At 41.5% G+C, this 22,456-nt stretch overlaps 1 protein-coding gene across 1 annotated transcript in view; it reads right to left on the bottom strand.

The window, feature by feature from the left end:
* The window catches only part of ULK4 (unc-51 like kinase 4), a 660,641-nt gene that overhangs the window by 547,922 nt on the left and 90,263 nt on the right, over positions 1-22,456 (bottom strand). The window contains exon 18 of the mRNA XM_064360107.1: positions 4,296-4,403. Within this exon, the coding sequence (XP_064216177.1) occupies positions 4,296-4,403 (108 nt within the window). The remainder of the gene's footprint in view (positions 1-4,295; positions 4,404-22,456) is intronic.

Genomic DNA, 22,456 nt, shown 5'->3' with positions numbered 1-22,456 from the left:
GCTCTTCTTGTTGTATTGATCCTTTTACCATTATGTAATGCCCTTCTTTGTCTCTTTTGATCTTTGTTGGTTTAAAGTCTGTTTTATTAGAGACTAGGATTGCTACCCCTACTTTTTTTTGCTCTCCACTTACTGGGTAAATCTCCTTCCATCCCTTTATTTTGAGTCTATGTGAGTCTTTGGATGTGAGATGGGTCTCCTGTATATAGCACACTGATGGGTCTTGACTTTTTATCCAGTTTGCCAGTCTGTGTCTTTTGATTGGGTGTTTAGGCCATTTACATTCAATGTTAATATTGTTATGTTTGAATTTGATCCTGCCATTTTGTTCCTGGCTGGTTGTTTTGCCTGTTAGTTGACATGGCTCCTTCATTGTGTCATTATTCTTTACCATTTGGTATGTTTTTGCAGTGGCTGGTACCGGTGGTTCCTTTCCCTGTTTAGTACGTCCTTCAGTAGTTCCTGTAAGGCAGGTCTTGTAGTGACGAAATCTCTCAGCAATTGCTTGTCCATAAAGGATTTTATTTATCCTTCACTTATGAGGCTTAGTTTGGCTGGATATGAAATTCTAGGTTGAAAGTTGTTTTTTTTAAGGATGTTGAATATTGGCCCCCACTCCCTTCTAGCTTCCACGGTTTCTGCTGAGAGATCCACTGTGAGTCTGATGGTCTTGCCTTTGTGGGTGACTTGACCTTTCTCTCTGGCTGCCCTTAGCATTTTTTCCTTCATTTCAACCCTGGTGAATCTGACAATTACGTGCCTTGGGGTTGCTCTTCTTGAGGAATATCTTTGTGGTGTTGTTCTCTGTATTTCCTGGATTTGAATGTTGGCCTGCCTTGTTAGGTTGGGAAAGTTTTCTTGGATAATATCTTGATCATTCTCCCCGTCACATTCAGGTATGCCAATCAAGTGTAGATTAGGTTATTTCACATAATCCCATAGAGTTCTTGGAGGCTTTGTTCATTTCTTTCCACTCTTTTTTCTCTAATCTTGCCTTCTTGTTTTATTTCATTGATTTGATCTTCTATCTCTGATATCCTTTCTTCTGCCTGATTGATTTGGCTGCTGAAATTTGCGTATGCCTCACAAAGTTCTTGTGCTGTGTTTTTCAGCTCCATCAAGTCGTTTATGTTCTTCCCTAAGCTGGTTATTCTAGTTAGCATTTCGTCTAACCTTTTTTCAAGGTTCTTAATTTCTTTGCATTGGGTTAGAACATGGTCTTTCAACTCAGAGAAGTTTGTTATTACCCACGTTGTGAAGCCTACTTCTGTCAATTCATCAGATTCATTCTCTGTCTTTTTTTGTTCCCTTGATGGTGAGGAGTTGTGATCCCTGGGAGGAGAAGAGGTGTTCTGGTCTTCGATTGTTTCATCCTTTTTGCACTGGTCTTTTCCCATCTTCATGGATTTATCTCCCTTTGATCTTTGAAGTTGGTGATTTCAGGAGGAGTCCCGGAGTGGACTTTTTTTCTGTTGAGGTTGGAGCTGTACCTCTGTCAGCCTGTAGAGGCGCTGCTGGGCCCTCGGGTTCAGTCGGGCTGCTGGGTGGGTGGGCCTTCCCTGGGGTTTGTCTGCAGGTGAGATGGGCCCCACCCTGCAATGGCGTCTCTCCGGAGCTCCGTCTTCCTGGCTGGGATCAAGCTGGTGTATTCGCTGCCCAGCTCTCTGGCACGCGGGCTTCAGTGTGAACTCTGTGGAGGTGGGGCCTGCCAGGCCGTGTGGCCTGTTTACCGCTTTCACCCCTGCCTCCTCTGTGGGATGGTGGGGCCCGCCGGCGTTAGTCCAAACTCCCACCCAGGTCCATGTGACAACGGCCGACCGGGCCGCTGCTCAGATTTACATCAACAACCCACGGCGCCCACGGTCTGGCGGGGCTCTCGTGGACCGTGGGTCGGAGGAGGGGTGAGGTAAGCACAGGATCCGAAACGCAGCACCGAGGGGGTGAAGTCCCCACCCCTCCGAGCCGGCTGCACGTTTCAGGCGGGGACGCGCCCCACTCCCCCGTCTTGAGTTGCCCCCTAGGCGGGTCTCGCCCTGCGGCATCTTCCCTGGGCTATTTTCAGGGCCCTGTCAGTCCCACTGAAAGGAACCCTGCACCTCGTTTGGAATAGTGAAGTCCTCTACCCTCTGCGTCTCATTCGCCGGGAGCTGCATTCCAGTGTCACCTTCTCACGGCCATCTTGGTGCCGGCCTTGTAAGCTGTATTCCCAGGCATTTTATTCTCTTGGTAGCAATTGTCAATGGGACTTCATTCATGATTTGGCTCCCTGCTTGTCTACTGTTGGTGAATGAGAATGCTTGTGATTTCTGCACATTGATTTTGTACTCTGAGACTTTGCTAAAATAGTTTATCAGCTTAAGGAGTTTTGGGGCTGAGATAAGCGAATTTTCTAAATATAGAATCGGGTCATCTGCAAACAGAGACAATTTCACTTCCTCTCGTCCTGTTTAAATGCCCTTTATTTCTTTCTCTTGCCTGATTGCCCTAGCCAGAAATTCCAATACTATGTCACCCCATATACTATTCTTTAGAGTGTATAACTACTGAGTGAAAAAGTGTTTCTACCTGCTGCATAAAATGATACAAAATCTACATCTGGATTTATGTACACAGGTATAAAGTTAATTCTGTAAATAGAAGAAATTATATTTTATAATATTGATATTACATTACATATAATTATAATATTTACTCGGGAACTAGACAGATTGGATAGAAAACTATAAAAAGACACCTTTCTTCACTTTCTAGTGTTCTAGGTTCGTGAATATCTTGTCCCTTTGAAATACAAAATTACCTGAGAATAAATTCAACCAAAGAAAGATGTACGAAGCCATTCTGTAAAGAATAGAAGAATTGTAATAAATTTTTTAATATATTGCCATATGGAAATACTACCTTTTGTGCACTGGAGGACTATATAAATACCATAAAGATATCAATGTTTCCCAATCAATACACAGATTCAGTACAATTTGGAAGACTCAAAACATGATTTGGAAGACTCAAAATCATAACAATATTAGTTCTCCTTAAATTTATCTACATAATCAGTATAGTTTTTAAAAACAGATGATCTGCAGAATTGGACAAGCTGACTCACGAAGGGCCAGGAATAGTCAAGACACTCAGAAAAGGAAGGAACAAAGAGGAGAGACCCGCTGCGTCAGCTCTCAGGACTCGCTATGGAGTTAAACAAGTTAAAATACTGATGTTTCATAACAACCGTGGTAACTGCCGTAAAGTGATGATTGTTCAGAAAGTCAGTTTAATTTAGATACTAAGGATATTGAGGTTATGGAACATTTGAGCAAGTTCTAGAACCAAAACTCAAGACATACAATGACAGTCGGGTATAATGGCTCACACCTGTAATCCCAGCACTTTGGGAGGCCAAGGTGGGCAAATCATTGGAGCCCAGGAATTCGAGACCAGCCTGGGCAACATGGCAAAACCCCTTCTTCACAAAATGTACAAAAAATTAGCCAGGCCTACAGAGGTGCACACTTGTAGTCCCAGCCACCCAGGAGGCTGAGGTGGGAGGATGACCTGAGCCCAGGAGGTGGAGGCTGCCATGAGCCATGATCATGCTACCGCACTCCAGCCCGGGAAACAGTGAGACCCTGTCTCAAAACAAACAAACAAAGAAATACAATGACAGAACTTCCTTAATTGCTTACAACTTGCTAGTATTTATTTTAAACTCTCAGAGTATGACACTAAATGACTAATCCATAATTTATCACTATTTATTCCATAATATTCTTTAAAAAAACACACACACACATTAATGAAATATTAAATTTTGCCTTGTTGAATTCAGTAGCACTTCCATATCGTAACTTTAGATATGAGAAGTCAAATTCTGCCTTCGCAAATGCCCATAGTCATGTTAAAAGCTTTACTTGCACAAAGTTGTATTTTATTAAACTGAAATGGAACTTTTTATGGAAAGATCAATGGTCTCCTCTTGCCGGAAGGAGTCAAAGATGGCAGCAACCCTGGGAGTTCCATAGGGACTTTCAGTCCATTGGTCTTAAAATATGGCCTTCAAATCTCCTACATTTTGCAGGAAAAGAGGCACTGGGAGGGAGGGAAGGAGACGGACAGGGTAAGATAGAAAGAGACCGAGAAACACTGAGAAATTCTCCCCCAAGAGGTAAAATTTCTCCTAAGTTCCTTAGGCATGCTCTAAGCGGCAAAGTCAAAAATCTTTTATAGGATATTAATACTTGTCAGCCAGAGTATGTCGGAACATGTCAAACAGCAATAGAGTTAAAATCAGACAGTCTCACCTGGGTGGCTACAAGATAGATCAGCTCCCCGAGGGTTGGTAAAAGGCACTGTTTTAATTTGCTGTTCCTGAAGTTTTCCCTAATTAATTCAGTTAAGAGAACAATTGCCTGCAAAGAGAAAAAAGTAAATTATTAAAAGCAAAAGTCACCATTTTTAAGAACTATTTTCCAAGTTATTTTCAAAATATGTGCCTTATATTCCTGAAGAAAAATACAGTAACTCTCCCAGATGAAGCTTAGAAATATATCCAGTAAAATAAACATATATAGCCCTTTTCAGTTTATAAAAATTTTTTTGACCCAGGCTGGAGTGCATTGGCATAATCTTGGTTCACTACAACCTCTGCCTCTTGTGTTCAAGAGATTCTTGTGCCTCAGCCTCCTGAGTAGTTGGGATTACAGGCGCATGCCACCAAGTCTGGCTAATTTTGGTATTTTTAGTAGAGGTGGAGTTTTGCCATGTTGGCCAGGCGGATCTCAAACTCTTAGCCTCAAGTGATGCACCCAGCTCGACGTCCAGAAGTCCTGGGATTACGGGAGTGAGCCAGTGCACCTGCCCCACTCTTCAGTTTATAAAGCACTTTCACTGTATCACTGATCCTGAGAGGCAATGCTGCCCTATCTGTAAAGAGTAAACAGAGGCTGACAGAGGTTCCAGCAACTGGCCCCAAGCCATCCAGTTCCCTTGGACAGCCGGGATCTGAAAACAAATTTTACCATGCCAGCTCCCTGGTATGCTCCAGCACACCGCAATCTGAAAAGTTCTTAGATTGCATTAAACTATTACGTGATTCCTTAAGAAATCAGAGACTGGGAATGTTATACCAAAGTTGTAATATAATGTAGGCTGAAACTCGGCAGCATGTCTTATCAGATCTAGTTAATTTCCTAGGAGTCACACTAAGAAAATCACATATACTCACTGCCAGAGTACATACACCAGAACACAAGCTAATCAAATCATAGTGGAGCCACAATTAGGACAGAACAGTTTCAGAATAACACGTACGGAATGGCTCCATTCTGACAAGGAAAAAAAAAGAATATAAAATAGTGTAGAAACACTTCTCTCAGTGTGACTCAGACCGTCTCATCAAGTGGGCCCCTGACCCCCATGTATCCTGACTAGGAGACACCTCCCAGTAAGGGCTGACAGACACCTCATACAGGACAGCTCTGGCTGGCACCTGGCAGGTGCCCCTCTGAGATGAAGCTTCCAGAGGAAGAAACAGGCAGCAATCTTTGCTGTTCTGCAGCCTCCACCCAGGCAAACAGGGACTGGAGTGGACCTTCAGCAAACTCCAGCAGCCCTGCAGCAGAGGGGCCTGTTAGAAGGAAAACTAACAAACAGAAAGGAACAGCATCAACATCAACAAAAAGGACATCCACTCAGAGTCCCCATCCGAAGGGCACTGACTTCAAAGGCCAAAGGTAGACAAATCCACAAAGATGGGGAGAAACCAGTGCAAAAAGGCTGAAAATTACAAAAACCAGAACACCTCTTCTCTTCCAAAGGATCACAACTCCTCACTAGCAAGGGAACAAAACTGGAAGAAGAATGAGTTTGATGAATTGACAGAAGTAGGCTTCAGAAGGTGAGTAATAACAAACTCCGCAACTCCGCCGAGCTAAAGGAGCATGTTATAACACAATGCAAGGAAGCTAAGAACCCTGAAAAAGGGTTAGAAGAATTGCTAACTAGAAACACCAGTTTAGAGAAGAACATAAATGACCTGATGGAGCTGGAAAACACAGCACGAGAACTTCGTGAAGCATACACAAGTATCGATAGCCAAATTGATCAAGCAGAAGAAAGAATATCAGAGAATGAAGATCAACTCAATGAAATAAAGTGAAAAGACAAGGTTAGAAAAAAAGGTGAATACAAATGAACAAAGCCTCGAAAAAATATGGGACTATGTGAAAAGACCAAATCTGCATTTGACTGGTGTACATGAAAGTGACAGAGAGAACAGAACCAAGTTGGAAAACACTCTTCGGAATATTATCCAGGAGAACTTCCCCAACCTAGCAAGTCCGGCTAACATTCAAATTCAGGAAATAAAGAGAATGCCACAAAGATACTCCTCGAGAAGAGCAACTCCAAGATACAACTGTCAGATTCACCAAGGTTGAAATGAAGGAAAAAAATGTTAAGAGCAGCCAGAGAGAAAGGTCAGGTTACCCACAAACAGAAGCCCATCAGACTAACAGCAGATCTCTCAGCAGAAATCCTACCAGCAAGAAGAGAGTGGGGGCCAATATTCAATATTCTTAAAGAAAAGAATTTTCAACCCAGAATTTCATATCCAGCCAAACTAAGCTTCATATGCAAAGGAGAAATAAAATCCTTTCCAGACAAGCAAATGCTGAGAGACTTTGTCGCCACCAAGCCTGCCTTACAAGAGATCCTAAAGGAAGCACTAAACATGGAAAGGAACGACCAGTACAAGCCACTGCAAAAACGTACCAAATTGAAAAGACCATCAACGCTATGAAGAAACTGCATCAACTAACAGGCAAAATAACCAGCTAGCATCATAATAACAGGATCAAATTCACACGTAACAATATTAACCTTAAATGTAAATGGGTAAATGCTCCATTTAAAAGGCACAGACTGTCAAATTATATAGTCAAGACCCATCAGTGTACTGTATTCAGGAGACCCATTTCATGTGCAAAGACACACATAGGCTCAAAATAAAGGGATAGAGAAAGATTTACCAAGCAAATGGAAAGCAAAAAAAAGCAGAGGTTGCAGAGGATCCAAGATGGCCGCTTAGGAGGAAGTCGGGATTGCAGCTCCGAGAGAAGGCGCAGAGGGTAAGTGGATGCCGCATTTCCAGACGGATTTTTACTGCCCACAGACCAGGAGATTCACAGCAGGAGAAGCCCCATGGGTCACCAGCACCGCTGGTTTGAGTGGCGTGGCCGCTCAGCCTACGCCCTGGGGCGGGGGGCAGTGGCTTCTTATGCAGAGCGAGAGAGACAGAGTTCCCTCTGAGCCAGCAAGGGGAGCTGAAGCAGGGAGCCAAGCCAGGAGACCCCGGGCAAGGGAGCGCCACGAATCTCAGAGCCGCTGCTTCAGCTGACGCAGCGGCACACAGGGCAGCGATTTTAACTGCCCACAGACCAGGAGATTCACAGGCGGAGAAGCTCCACGGGTTCCCAGCTCCGCTGGTTGGACCAGAGCAGCCGCTCGGCCTGCACCGGGGGCGGGGAGCAGCGGCTCCTTGAGCAAAGTGAACGAGACTGTGTCCCCTCTGGGCCAGCAAGGGGAGCTGTGGCAAGGAGGCAAGCCAAGAGATTACCGGGCAAAGAGGGCCCCTCTGGAAACACGGCTGAACCCGGGACGGTCCAGCTCTGTGGGGGAGGGGCGTCCTCCATCGGGAAACACCCTGCAGTTCCCGGGGCAATTTTCCGTAACCAAGACAACCCGCCACTACAGAGACTCCGTCACTACAAGGGTGGGCCAGCATAGCGGAAGCAGTTCTAACTACACCCACAGGACTGCAGGGAAGCTCAAACGGAAGCTGGGCGGAGCCCAAAACAGCTCAGCGAAGCCTCTGCAGGATGAGTGTGACTAGACTGCCACCTTGTGGGCAGGGAAAACGGTAGCAACACAGCTGAAAAGCATAAAGTGCTAACCCCCTGGGCCAGAACACCTGGGGAGAAGAAAAGGGGGTTTATGAGTTCAGCTGCTGCAGACTTAAAATTACCAAAATCAGAAAGACAGCAACTACAAAGTCAATAGGCGGATAAATCCACAAAGATAGGAAGAAACCAGCGCAAAAGGATGAAAACACCCAAAACCAGAACACCTCTCCCCCTACAAGGCAGCATAACTCCTCACCAGCACGGGAACAAGACTGGACGGAGAATGAGTGTGATGAAATGACAGAATCAGCTTTCAGAAAATGGATAATAAGAAACTTCTGTGAGCTAAAAGAACATGTTCTAACCCAATGCAAAGAAACTAAGAACCTTGAAAAAAGACTTGATGAAATGCTAACGAGAATGGACAACTTAGAGAGGAATATGAGTGAATTGATGGAGCTGAAAAACACAACACGAGAACTTCGTGAAGCATGCACAAGTTTCAACAGCAGAATTGACCAAGCAGAAGAAAGGATATCAGAAGTCGAAGATCAACTCAATGAAATAAAACGAGAAGGGAAGATTAGAGAAAACAAGGTAAAAAGGAATGAACAGAGTCAACAAGAAATATGGGACTACGTGAAAAGACCTAATCTACGTTTGATAGGTGTACCTGAATGTGACGAAGAGAATGCATCCAAGCTGGAAAATACTCTTCAGGATATTATCCAGGAAAACTTCCCCAACCTAGCAAGGCAGGCCAATATTCAAGTCCAGGAAATACAGAGAACACCACAAAGATATTCTTCTAGAAGAGCAACCCCAAGGCACATAATCATCAGATTCACCAGGGTTGAAATGAAGGAGAAAATACTAAGGGCAGCCAGAGAGAAAGGTCGGGTTACCCACAAAGGGAAACCCATCAGACTCACAGCAGATCTCTCAGCAGAAACCCTACAGGCCAGAAGAGAGTGGGGGCCGATATTCAACATCCTTAAAGAAAAGAACTTTCAACCCAGAATTTCATATCCAGCCAAACTAAGCTTCATAAGTGAAGGAAAAATAAAATCCTTTGTGAACAAGCAAGTACTCACAGATTTCATCACCACCAGACCAGCTTTACAAGAGCTCCTGAAGGAGACACTACACATAGAAAAAAACAACCAGCACCAGCCACTCCAAAAACGCATGAAATGGTAAAGAGCAGCAACACAATGAAGAATCTGCATCAACCAATGGGCAAAACAGCCAGCTAGGATCAAAATGACAGGAGCAAACTCACACATAACAATATTAACCCTAAATGTAAATGGACTAAATGCCCCAATCAAAAGACACAGACTGGCAAATTGGATAAAAAGCCAAAACCCATCAGTGTGCTGTATCCAGGAAACCCACCTCACATGCAAGGATACACAAAGGCTCAAAATAAAAGGATGGAGGAAGATTTACCAAGCAAATGGAGAGCAAAAAAAAGCAGGAGCTGCAATTCTCATCTCTGATAAAATAGACTTTAAAGCAACAAAGATCAAAAGAGACAAAGAAGGAAATTACATAATGGTAAAAGGATCAATGCAACAAGAAGAGCTAACGATCCTAAATATATATGCACCTAATACAGGAGCACCCAGATACATAAGGGAAGTTCTTAAAGACTTGAAAAGAGACTTAGACTCCCACACATTAATAGTGGGAGACTTCAACACACCATTGTCAATATTAGACAGATCAACGAGACAGAAAATTAATAAGGATATCCAGGACTTGAACTCAGACCTGGAATAAGCAAACCTAACAGACATTTACAGAACTCTCCAGCCCAAATCCACAGAATATACATTCTTCTCAGCACCACATCACACCTACTCTAAAATTGACCACATAATTGGAAGTAAATCACTCCTCAGCAAAAGCAGAAGAACGGAAACCATAACAAACAGTCTCTCAGACCACAGTGCAATCAAGTTAGAACTCAGAATTCAGAAGCCAACCCAGAATCGCACAGCCTCATGGAAATTGAACAACTTTCTCCTGAATGTTGACTGGATAAACACTGAAATGAAGGCAGAAACAAAGATGTTCTTCGAAACCAACGAGAACGAAGACACCACATACCAGAATCTCTGGGACACATTTAAAGCAGTCTCTAGAGGAAAATATATAGCAATAAGTGCCCACATGAGAAGAAAGGAGAGAACTAAAATTGACACCCTATCATCAAAATTGAAAGAGCTAGAGGAGCAAGATCAAAAAAACTCAAAACCTAGCAGAAGACAAGAAATAACTAAGATCAAAGCAGAATTGAAGGAGATAGAGACACGAAAAACCCTACAAAAAATCAATAAATCCAGGAGCTGGTTTTTTGAAAAGATCAACAAAATAGACAGACCACTAGCCAGACTAATAAAAAAGAAAAGAGAGAATAACCAAATAGATGCAATAAAAAATGAGAAAGGGGATATCACCACAGATGCCACAGAAATTCAAACCATCATCAGAGATTATTACAAACAACTCTATGCACATAAATTAGAAAACCTGGAAGAAATGGATAAATTCCTGGACAGTAGCCTCCTCCCATGCCTAAACCAGGAAAAAGTCGAAACCCTGAATAGACCAATAACAAGGTCTGAAGTCGAGACAGCAATTAAGAGCCTACCACCCAAAAAAAGCCCAGGCCCAGATGGTTTCACAGCCGAATTCTACCAGACATAGAAAGAGGAACTGGTACCATTCCTACTGAAACTATTCCAAATAATCCAAAAAGAGGGAATCCTTCCCAAATCATTTTATGAGACCAACATCATCCTAATACCAAAACCCGGCAGAGACTCAACAAGAAAAGAAAACTACAGGCCAATATCCATGATGAACATAGATGCAAAAATCTTCAATAAAATACTGGCAAGCCGATTACAACAACACATCAAAAAGCTTATCCACCATGATCAAGTAGGATTCATCCCGGGGATGCAAGGCTGGTTCAATATACGCAAGTCTATAAACGTAATTCACCACATAAACAGAACCAAAAACAAAAACCACATGATTATCTCAATTGATGCAGAGAAGGCCTTCGACAAAATTCAACAGCCCTTTATGCTAAAAACTCTCAATAAACTAGGTATCGACGGAACGTATCTCAAAATAATAAAAGCTATTTGTGACAAACTGACAGCCAATATCATACTGAATGGGCAAAAACTGGAAGCATTCCCTTTGAAATCAGGCACTAGACAAGGATGCCCTCTCTCACCACTCCTATTCAATATAGTACTGGAAGTTCTAGCCAGAGCAATCAGGCAAGAAAAAGAAATAAAGGGTATTCGATTAGGAAAGGAGGAAGTCAAATTGTCTCTATTTGCAGACGACATGATTGTATATCTAGAAGACCCCATCGTCTCAGCCCAAAATCTCCTGAAACTGATAAGCAACTTCAGCAAAGTCTCAGGATACAAAATCAATGTGCAAAAATCACAAGCATTCCTATACACCAATAACAGACTTAAAGAGAGCCAAATCAAGAACGAACTGCCATTCACAATTGCTACAAAGAGAATAAAATACCTAGGAATACAACTAACAAGGAACGTAAAGGACCTCTTCAAGGAGAACTACAAATCACTGCTCAACGAAATAAGAGAGGATACAAACAGATGGAGAAACATTCCATGTTCATGGTTAGGAAGAATCAATATCGTGAAAATGGCCATACTGCCCAAAGTAATTTACAGATTCAACGCTATCCCCATCAAGCTACCAATGACCTTCTTCATAGAACTGGAAAAAACCACCTTAAACTTCATATGGAACCAAAAGAGAGCCCGCATAGCCAAGTCAATTCTAAGCAAAAAGAACAAAGCGGGAAGCATCACACTACCGGGCATCAAACTCTACTACAAGGCTACAGTAATCAAAACAGCATGGTACTGGTACCAAAACAGAGATATAGACCAATGGAACAGAACAGAGGCATCGGAGGCGACACAACATATCTACAACCACCTGATCTTTGACAAACCTGAAAAAAACAAGCAATGGGGAAAGGATTCCCTGTTCAATAAGTGGTGTTGGGAAAACTGGCTAGCCATATGCAGAAAGCAGAAACTGGACCCCTTCCTGACACCTTACACTAAAATTGACTCCAGATGGATTAAAGACTTAAACATAAGACATAACACCATAAAAACACTAGAAGGAAACCTAGGCAAAACCATTCAGGACATAGGCGTAGGCAAGGACTTTATGACCAAAACACCAAAAGCATTGGCAACAAAAGCCAAAATAGACAAATGGGACCTAATCAAACTCCACAGCTTTTGCACGGCAAAAGAAACAGTCAATAGAGTGAATCGGCAACCAACACAATGGGAAAAAATCTTTGCAGCCTACCCGTCTGACAAAGGGCTGATATCCAGAATTTACAATGAACTAAAAAAGATTTACAAGAAAAAAAAAAAAAAGCCCATTCAAAAATGGGCGATGGATATGAACAGATACTTTACAAAAGAAGACATACATGAGGCCAACAAACATATGAAAAAATGCTCATCATCACTGGTCATTAGAGAAATGCAAATCAAAACTACATTGAGATACCATCTCACGCCAGTTAGAATGGCGATCATTAAAAAATCTGGAGAAAACAGATGCTGGAGGATGTGGAGAAATAGGAACACTTTTACACTGTTGGTGGGAGTGTAAATTAGTTCAACCACTGTGGAAAACAGTGTGGCGATTCCTCAAGGACCTAGAAATAGAAATTCCATTTGACCCAGCAATCCCATTACTGGGCATATATCCAAAGGATTATAAATCGTTCTACTATAAGGACACATGCACACGAATGTTCATTGCAGCACAGTTTACAATAGCAAAGACCTGGAACCAGCCCAAATGCCCATCGATGATAGACTGGACAGGAAAAATGTGGCACATATACACCATGGAATATTATGCAGCCATTAAAAACGAGGAGTTCACATCCTTCGTAGGGACATGGATGAACCTGGAAAACATCATTCTCAGCAAACTGACACAAGAACACAAAATCAAACACCACATGTTCTCACTCATAGGCGGATGTTGAACAAGGAGAACACATGGACACAGGGAGGGGAGCACTATACACGGGGGTCTGTTGGGGGGAGGGGGGATAGCGGGGGGGTGGGGAGTTGGGGAGGGATAGCATGGGGAGAAATGCCAGATATAGGTGAAGGGGAGGGAGGCAGCAAATCATACTGCCACGTATGCACCTATGCAACAACCTTGCATGTTTTTCACATGTACCCCAAAACCTAAAATGCAATAAAAAAAAATAAAATAAAATAAAAATAAAAAAAAGAAGTTCCAAGCTGAGAGGCAACAATAAAAAAATAAAATAAAATAAAAAAAAAGCAGAGGTTGCAATCCTAGGCAAAGAAGGGCATTATATAATGGTAGAGGGATCAATGCAACAAAAAGAGCTAACTATCCTAAATATATATGCACCCAATACAGGAGCACCCGGATTCATAAAGCAAGTTCTTAGAGACCTACAAAGAGACTTAGACTCCCATACAGTAATAGAGGGAGACTTTAACGCCCCACTGTCAATATTAGACAGATCAATGAGACAGAAAATTAACAAGGATATCCACGACTTGAACTCAGCTCTGGACCAAGCGAACCTACAGAACACCTACAGAACTCTCCACCCCAAATCCATAGAACTCTCTACATCTACAGAACTCTCCACCCTAAATCCATAGAACTCTCTACATCTACAGAACTCTCCACCCCAAATGAACAGAATATACATTTTTCTCAGCACCACATTGCACTTATTCTAAAACTGACCACACAACAGGAAGAAAAACACTCCTCGGCAAATGCAAAAGAATGAAAATCATAACACAGTCTCTCAGACCACACTGCAATCAAATTAGAACTCAGGATTAAGAAACTCACTCAAAACCACACAGCTACATGGAAACTGAACAACCTGCTCCTGAAAGACTACTGGGTAAATCACAAAATTAAAACCAAAATAAAGATATTCTTTGAAACCAATAAAGACAAAGACACAACACATCAGAATCTTTGGGACACAGCTAAAGCAGTGTTTAGAGGGAAATTTATAGCACTTAATGCCCACAAAAGAAAGCAGCAAAGATCTAAAATCAACACCCTAACATCACAATTAAAAGAATTAGAGAAGCAAGAGCAAACAAATTCAAAAGCTAGTAGAAGACAAGAAATAACTAAGATCAGAGCAGAACTAAAAAAGATGAGACACCAAAAAACACTTCAAAAATATCTATTAATCCAGGAGGTGTTTTTTGAAAAGATCAACATAATAGATAGACCACCAGCCAGACTAATAAGGAAAAGAGAAAACCAAATAGACACAATAAAAAATGATAAAAGGGAATCACCTCTGATCTCACAGAAATACAAACTACCATCAGAGAATACTATAAACACCTCTACACAAATAAACTAGAAAATCTAGAAGGAATGGATAAATTAATGGACACATACACCCTCCCAAGACTAAATCAGGAAGAAGTCAAATCCCTGAATAGACCAATAGCAAGGTCTGAAATTGAGGCAGTAATTAATAGCCTACCAACTAAAAAAAGTCCAGGACCAGACGGATTCAGAGCCAAATTCTATCAAAGGTACAAAGAGAAGCTGGTAGCATTCCTTCTGAAACTATTCCAAATGATAGAAAAAGAGATACTCCTCCCTAACTCATTTTATGAGGCCAGCATCATCCTGATACAAAAACCTGGCAGAGACACAGCAAAAAAGGAAAATTTCAGGCCAATATCCCCAATGGACACCGATGAAAAATCCTCAATAAAATGCTGGCAAATCAAATCCAGCAGCACATCAAAAAGTGTATCCACTTCAATCAAGTCAGCTTCATCCCTGGGATGCAAGGCTGGTTCAACATATACAAATCAATAAACATAATCCATCACATAAACAGAACCAATAACAAAAACCACCTGGTTATCTCAATAGATGCAGAAAAGACCCTTGACAAAATTTAACAGTCCTTCATGCTAAAAACTCTAAATAAACTAGGTACTGATGGAACATATCTCAAAATAGTAAGAGCTATTTATGACAAACTCAACAGCCAATATCCTGAATGGGCAAAAGCTGGAAGCATTCCCTTTGAAAACCAGCACAAGACAAGGATGCCCTTTCTCACCACTCCTATTCAACACAGTATTGGAAGTTCTGCCCAGGGGAATTAGGCAAGAGAAAGAAATAAAAGGTATCCAATTAGGAAAAGAGGAAGTCAAATTGTCTCTGCAGATGATATGACTGTATATTTAGAAAACCCCATCTTCTCAGCCCAAAATCTCCTTAAGCTAATTAGCAACTTCAGCAAAGTCTCAGGATACAAAATCAATGTGCAAAAATCACAAGCATTCCTATACGCCAATAATAGACAAACAAAGAGCCAAATCATGAGTCAACTCCCATTCACAATTGCTATAAAGAGAATAAAATACCTAGGAATACAACTTATGAGGGATATGAAAGACCTCTTCAAGGAGAACTACAAACCACTGCTCAAGGAAATAAGAGAGGATACAAACAAATGAAAAAACATTCCATGCTCATGGTTAGGAATAATCAATATCGTGAAAATGGCCATACCGCCTAATTTATAGATTCAGTGCTATCCCCATCAAGCTACCATTGACTTTCTTCACAGAATTGGAAAAACTACTTTAAATTTCATATGAGCCAAAAAAAGAGCCTGCATAGCCAAGACAATCCTAAGCAAAAAAAACAAAGCTGGAGGCATCATGCTACCTGACTTCAAACTATATTACAAGGCTATAGTAACAAAATCAGCATGGCACTGGTACTAAAACAGACATATAGACCAACAGAACAAAGGCCTCAGAAATAACACCACACATCTACAACCATCTGATCTTTGACAAACCTGACAAAAGCAATGGGGAAAGGATTCCCTATTTAATAAATGATGTTAGGATAATTGGCTAGCCATATGCAGAAAGCTGAAACTGGATCCCTTCCTTACACCTTATACCTAAATTGACTTGAGATAGAATAAAGACTTAAACATAATACCTAAAACAATTAAAAACCCTAGAAGAAAACCTAGGCAATACCAATCAGGACATAGGCATGGGCAAAGACTTCATGACTAAAACACCAAAAGCAATGGCAACAAATGCCAATACTGACAAATGGGACTTAATCAAACTAAAGAGCTTCTGCACAACAAAAGAAACTATCATCAGAGGGCGCAGACAACCTACAGAATGGGAGAAAATTTTTTCAACCTACCCATCTGACAAAGGGCTAATATCCAGAATCTACAAAGAACTTAAACAAATTTACAAGAAAAAAAAAAAAAAAACATCAAAAAGTGGGCGAAGGATGTGAACAGACACTTCTCAAAAGAAGACACTTATGCAGCCAACAAACATGAAAAAAAGCTCATCATTACTAGTCATTAGAGAAATGCAAATCAAAACCACAAGGAGATACCATCTCACACCAGTTAGAATGGTGATCATTAAAAAGTCAGGAAACAACAGCTGCTGGAGAAGATGTGGGGAAATAGAAATGCTTTTACACTGTTGGTGGGAGTGTAAATTAGTTCAACCGTTGTGAAAGTGTGGCAATTATTCAAGGACCTAGAACTAGAAATACCAGTTGACCTAGCAATCCCATTACGGGATATATACCCAAAGGATTAGAAATCATTCTACTATAAAGACACAGGCATGCGTATGTTTACTGAGGCACTGTTCACATTAGCAAAGGCTTGGTGGAACCAACACCCAAATGTCCATCAATGACAGACTGGATAAAGACAATATGGCACATATACACCATGGAATACTATGCAGTCATAAAAAAGGATGGGTTCATCTCCTTTGCACAGACACGGATGAAGCTGGAAACCAGCATTCTCAGCAAACACAGGAACAGAAAATCAAACACCTCCTGTTCTCACTCATAAGTGGGAGTTGAACAATGAAAACACATGGACACATGGGGGAACATCACACACCAGGGCCTGTCAGGGGGTTGGGTCTAGGGTAGGGATAGCACTAGGAGAAATAGCTAATGTAGATGCGGGTTGATGGGTGCAGCAAACCACCATGGCACCTGTATACCTATGTAACAAACCTGCACGTTCTGCACATGTATCCCAGAACTTAAAGTATAATTAAAAAAAAAACTGAAAGTAAGTGCTGAAAAACTTCAAAGCAGTTTGACAATTACACAACATCCAACCCTGCAATCACTGGTCTCAATTTGCATGTGAGGGTATGCAAAACTGGTGATGCAGGTGGATAGCTGCGCAGCAGTCACGCACTGTAGGAGCACATAAGAATATGCAAAGCTGGCGATGCAGGTGGATAGCTGCACAGCAGTCACGCACTGTAGGAGCACGTAAGAATATGCAAAGCTGGCGATGCAGGCGGATAGCTGCGCAGCAGTCACGCACTGTAGGAGCACGTAAGAATATGCAAAGCTGGCGATGCAGGTGGATAGCTGCGCAGCAGTCACGCACTGTAGGAGCACGTAAGAATATGCAAAGCTGGTGATGCAGGTGGATAGCTGCGCAGCAGTCACGCACTGTAGGAGCACATAAGAATATGCAAAGCTGGCGATGCAGGCGGATAGCTGCGCAGCAGTCACGCACTGTAGGAGCACATAAGAATATGCAAAGCTGGTGATGCAGGTGGATAGCTGCGCAGCAGTCACGCACTGTAGGAGCACGTAAGAATATGCAAAGCTGGCGATGCAGGCGGATAGCTGCGCAGCAGTCACGCACTGTAGGAGCACATAAGAATATGCAAAGCTGGTGATGCAGGTGGATAGCTGCACAGCAGTCACGCACTGTAGGAGCACGTAAGAATATGCAAAGCTGGCGATGCAGGCGGATAGCTGCGCAGCAGTCACGCACTGTAGGAGCACATAAGAATATGCAAAACTGGTGATGCAGGTGGATAGCTGTGCAGCAGTCACGCACTGTAGGAACACTGGTTAATGTGGTATTTAACAGCTTTACTCAAGCATAACTTACATAAAATAAACACATATGTTTAAAGAGTGCAATCAGACACATCTGTTGTATGTATACACTGTGAAATTATCACTACAATCAGGATAACAAAACCCTCCAGTGTTTCCTCCACGTCCCTTTTAATCCCTCTTTCCTACTTCTTTTCTCTCCTCCCCAGAAAGCCATCAATTTACTTTCTGTCAGTATGTATTTTCTAAATTTTATGTACATTAGATCATATACTATATATTCTTTTTTGTCTGGCTTCTTTCACTCAGCATAATGCATTTGACATTCATCCGTCTTGCTGCATGTATTAATAACTCATTCCTTTTTGTTTTTTTTGTTTGTTTGTTTGTTTTGAGACAGAGTCTCACTCTATCGCCCAGGCTGGAGTGCAGTGGAGGGATCTCAACTCACTGCAACTTCTGCCTCCTGGGTTCAAGTGATTCTCCTGCTTGAAACTGAGTAGCCGGGATTACAGGTATGGATCAACTCCTCAAAAAATGCAAACTATCACACTTCACCCAATATAAAACAGATAATCATTTGCAAATGACCTGACTGTCAACATAGGAAGTCCCAAGGAGTCCAAAGAAAAAAACTCCTAGAACTAGTAAGTGAGTTCAGCCAGGTCAGAGGATACAATGTTAACCTCCAAAAATCAACTGTACTTCCATATATTAGCAATAAACACATGGAAGCTGAAATTTAAAACACCATTTACAATCCCCCCACAAAAAAAAACAATACTCAGGTATACAACTAAAAAAACACGTACAGGATTTGTATGCTGAAACTACACAATGCTATTCAAAGAAATCAAAGAACAGCTAAATAAATGGAGTAACAGACTATGTTCATAGATAGGCAGACTCACCATAGTGGAAAATGTCAATTCTCCCCACACTAATGGACAGATTTAATTGAATTCCTATCAAAATCCTGAAACAATTCTTTGTACATATCAAAATTATTCTAAAATTTATATGGAAAGGCAAAAGAATCAGAACAGCCAAAATAATTTTGAAAAAGGAAGAAAATGTGAACCGGGCACAGTGACTCAGGCCTGTAATACAACACCTGGAGAGGCCAATACGAGAGGATGGCTGGAGCTCAGGAGTTTGAGACCAACCTGGACAACAGAGCAAGACCCCATTCTACAAAAATAAAAAAAAGAATTAGCCAGACATGGTGCTGCATGCTTATAGTCCCAACTACTCAAGAGACTGAGGTGGGAGAATTGCTTCAGCCCCAAAATTGAAGGCTGCAGTGAGCTACGATCATGCCACTCCAGCCTAGGCACCAGAGTGAGACCCCCATCCAAAAAGGGAAAAAAGAAGAAAAAATGGTTGCAATTACTCTACCTGGTTTCAAGACTCATTTAGATACGTAATGAAGACTGTTGGACATTGATAGAGTTTGGATATTCATCCCCTCCAAATCTCATGTTGAACTCTGATCCCCAGTGTTGGATGTGGGGCCTTGTGGCAGGTGTTTGTATGATGGGACAGACCCCTCATGAATGGCTTAATGCCATTCTTGTGGGATTGAGTCGAGTTCCCACTCTTAGTCCTCCGGAGATCTGGCTGTGAAAGAGAATCTGGAAGCCCCGTCCCCTCTCTTTCCTTCTCTCTCACCATGCGACGTCTACTCCCCTTCACCTTCTGCCGTGAGTGGAAGCAGCCTGAAGCCCTCACCAGAAGCACCTGCTGGTCCCATGCTTCTTCTATAACCTGCAAAATCGTCAGCCAAATAAACCTCTTTTCTTTATAAATTATCCTTCCTCAGGTATTCCTATATAACAAAGCAAATCAGGCTAATACAGGCATTACTAGTGGCACAGGCACATAGATAAATGGAACCAAACAGAATTCAGAAATAGCTCCACACAAGAACAGCCTGTGACAGAAGTGCAAAGGAGAAATGGAGAAAAGTCAACTTGTTCAACAAACAGTGCTGAAGCAATCGGGCATCCGGAGGAAAGCAAAAACTGAACCCTGATCTATCACAGACTTAAATATAAAACATAAAACTATAAAGTTTCTAGAAGAAAATATAGGATAACGTCTTTTTAACCTAATACTAGCTTAAAAAGTACACTTGACACCGAAAGCACAGAGACATTGTTCCAAACTGGACATGCAGCTGGCAGATCAGCATGTAAAAAGGTGTTCAGCAACACCAGCAACTAGGGAAATGTAAATTAAAACCAAAGTAAGTTATCACTACACACTCCTCAGAACGGTAAAAATTAAAAATGGTGGCAATGCCAAAAGCTGCCGAGGATGATGAGAAACAGAATCACTCACACATTGCTGGTGAGAATATAAAACAGTATTTGGCAGTTTTTCTTAAAAACAGCAAAAATTAAACCTGCAATTTCCACAGAACCCGCAGCTGCACTCCTGAGCACTTACCCAAGAGAAAGGAAGACTTCTGTCCACACAAACATCGGTAAATGGGTGTTTACAGCAGTTTTATTTGTAACTGTCAAAACTGGAAATGACCCCGATATCTTTCAATGGCTAAGTGGTTAAATAAACTGTGATTCAACCATGCCACAGAACACTCACAGCAATAAAAATGAACAAACGACTGATACATCCAACAACCTAGATGAATCCCCAGAAAATTATGCCAAATGAAAAAAGCCAACCACAAAAGGCTGCAAACCATATGACTATTTACACAGCATTCTCAAAATGACAAAAATACATAAATGGAAAACAGATTGGCTTCGGGGGTGGAGGGCAGCCCAGGCAGCAGGGTGAGGACAGGGCCATAAAAAGCTCACAGGGATCCTTGCAGTGCTGAAACCGTTCTCTTCCTTCACTGTTTCCAGGTCAATATTCTGGTTGTAATATTTTACTACACTTTTGTAAGACGTTACCTTTGGGGAAAACTGGATGAAGTATACACAGGATCTCTCTGTATTATTTCTTACAGAGAGAACTTACTATTATTCTGTATTATTTCTTATATAGTTTGAATATTTGTCCTGCCCCCTAGCTCATGTTGAAATTTGATCCCCAATGTTGGATCACAACTGGGCATGAATCCACAATTATCTCAAAATAAAAAGTTTAATTTAAAAAACTGTCAACTTCATATTAAATTCAAAACTCAGATCTGGCTTTCTGCTTCACAAAGTTAGTGGCAGGCATTTATAGCATTTCTCCATTTTATAATCCACTGGTATTTTGTGTCAGTAAGCGTCACTGGAAATTTAAAACATTTTAATGCTACAGACCCTTAAAGTGATAAAACTGTCTGGACTGCCTCCAGCATAATAGAAATTGCTTTGGAACTCAGTGTCTTGTAAATAGACACACATCATATAATTTATTCCAGCAATGCCACAGCAACCTCACATCTCACTTGCAAAAGTTCACTTTGGATAGCATTAAAAAGTACTCAACAGATAACGGTTCTCCTCAAGGTTATCTGTATAGATTTTCCACTTGTGGTATTAAAATTTTAAAGAAATAGTAATAACAAAAAGAAAAATATAAGCATAAGCAACAAATATAACACATAAATGACAAACACCCGGAGGAAAAATGTATCTGCTGACCTAGGTACAATGGCAGCTGAAAATGCCAATACTGAATGAATGAGGAAGGTAAAATAGATTTAGTTCTTCAAACTCAGAAATTCAAGGAATATGTGGGTATTATTCTTACGCATGTTTTCTTCTAGTCTTTAAGAATCCTCTTGGCCTTCTAACATTGAAATTACTGTTAAAAAATCCTAACATTGAGGCCAGGTGTGCTGGCTCATACCTGTAATTCCAACACTTTGGGAGGCCAAGGTGGGTGGATCACCTGAGGTCAGGAGTTCAAAGCCAGCCTGGCCAACATGGTGAGACCCTGTCTCTACTAAAAATATAAAACTTACCCAGGCATGGTGGCGCACAACTGTAGTCCCAGCTACTCGGGAGGCTGAGACAGGAGAATCACTTGAACCCCGGGGGCAGAGGTTGCAGCGAGCCAAGATTGCACCACTGCACTCCAGCCTGGGCGACAGAGTGAGACTCCAACTCAAAAAACAAACAAACAAACAAAAAACCACCATTGAAACTAAAAGATAAAAATAGGATAATCAAGTATCATGCTATTATTGTGTGCATTTTTTGAAAACCATACATGAAGGAAAATGGGCAGTTTAGGTCTTATTTCTAGCATTATTCTGCTTTGAGGCACATCTATATCATCACTGGTTCTATTAACCTAATGGAAACTGTTCTCGGGCAGTCACTGGCATGATGGGTCGGCTGAATACTGCAAACAGTCATTTAAGACTGTACTGCCATTTCCCAAACTACTTATTTGAAATCAAAACCTATTTTCTAACAAATATGACTGGGTGGAGCCAGGCCTTTTTGGCTTTATCTGAAGTCATCTGATAGATATGAAAAGTTCAAATGTGCTACAGTCGTGTATACCCAGGACTGAGTCTCGTAAGTCGAAGACAGGAAGATGATGAATTAGAAAACGAAGTC

Source organism: Aotus nancymaae, unplaced genomic scaffold (genome assembly GCF_030222135.1).
Source record: "Aotus nancymaae isolate 86718 unplaced genomic scaffold, 86718_ANA_hifiasm-v0.15.2.pri h1tg000038l, whole genome shotgun sequence".
Taxonomy (NCBI): Eukaryota; Metazoa; Chordata; class Mammalia; order Primates; family Aotidae; genus Aotus; species Aotus nancymaae.
The sequence above is the reverse complement of the archived record's forward strand: the minus strand, read 5'-3'. Positions and strand labels throughout refer to the sequence as shown.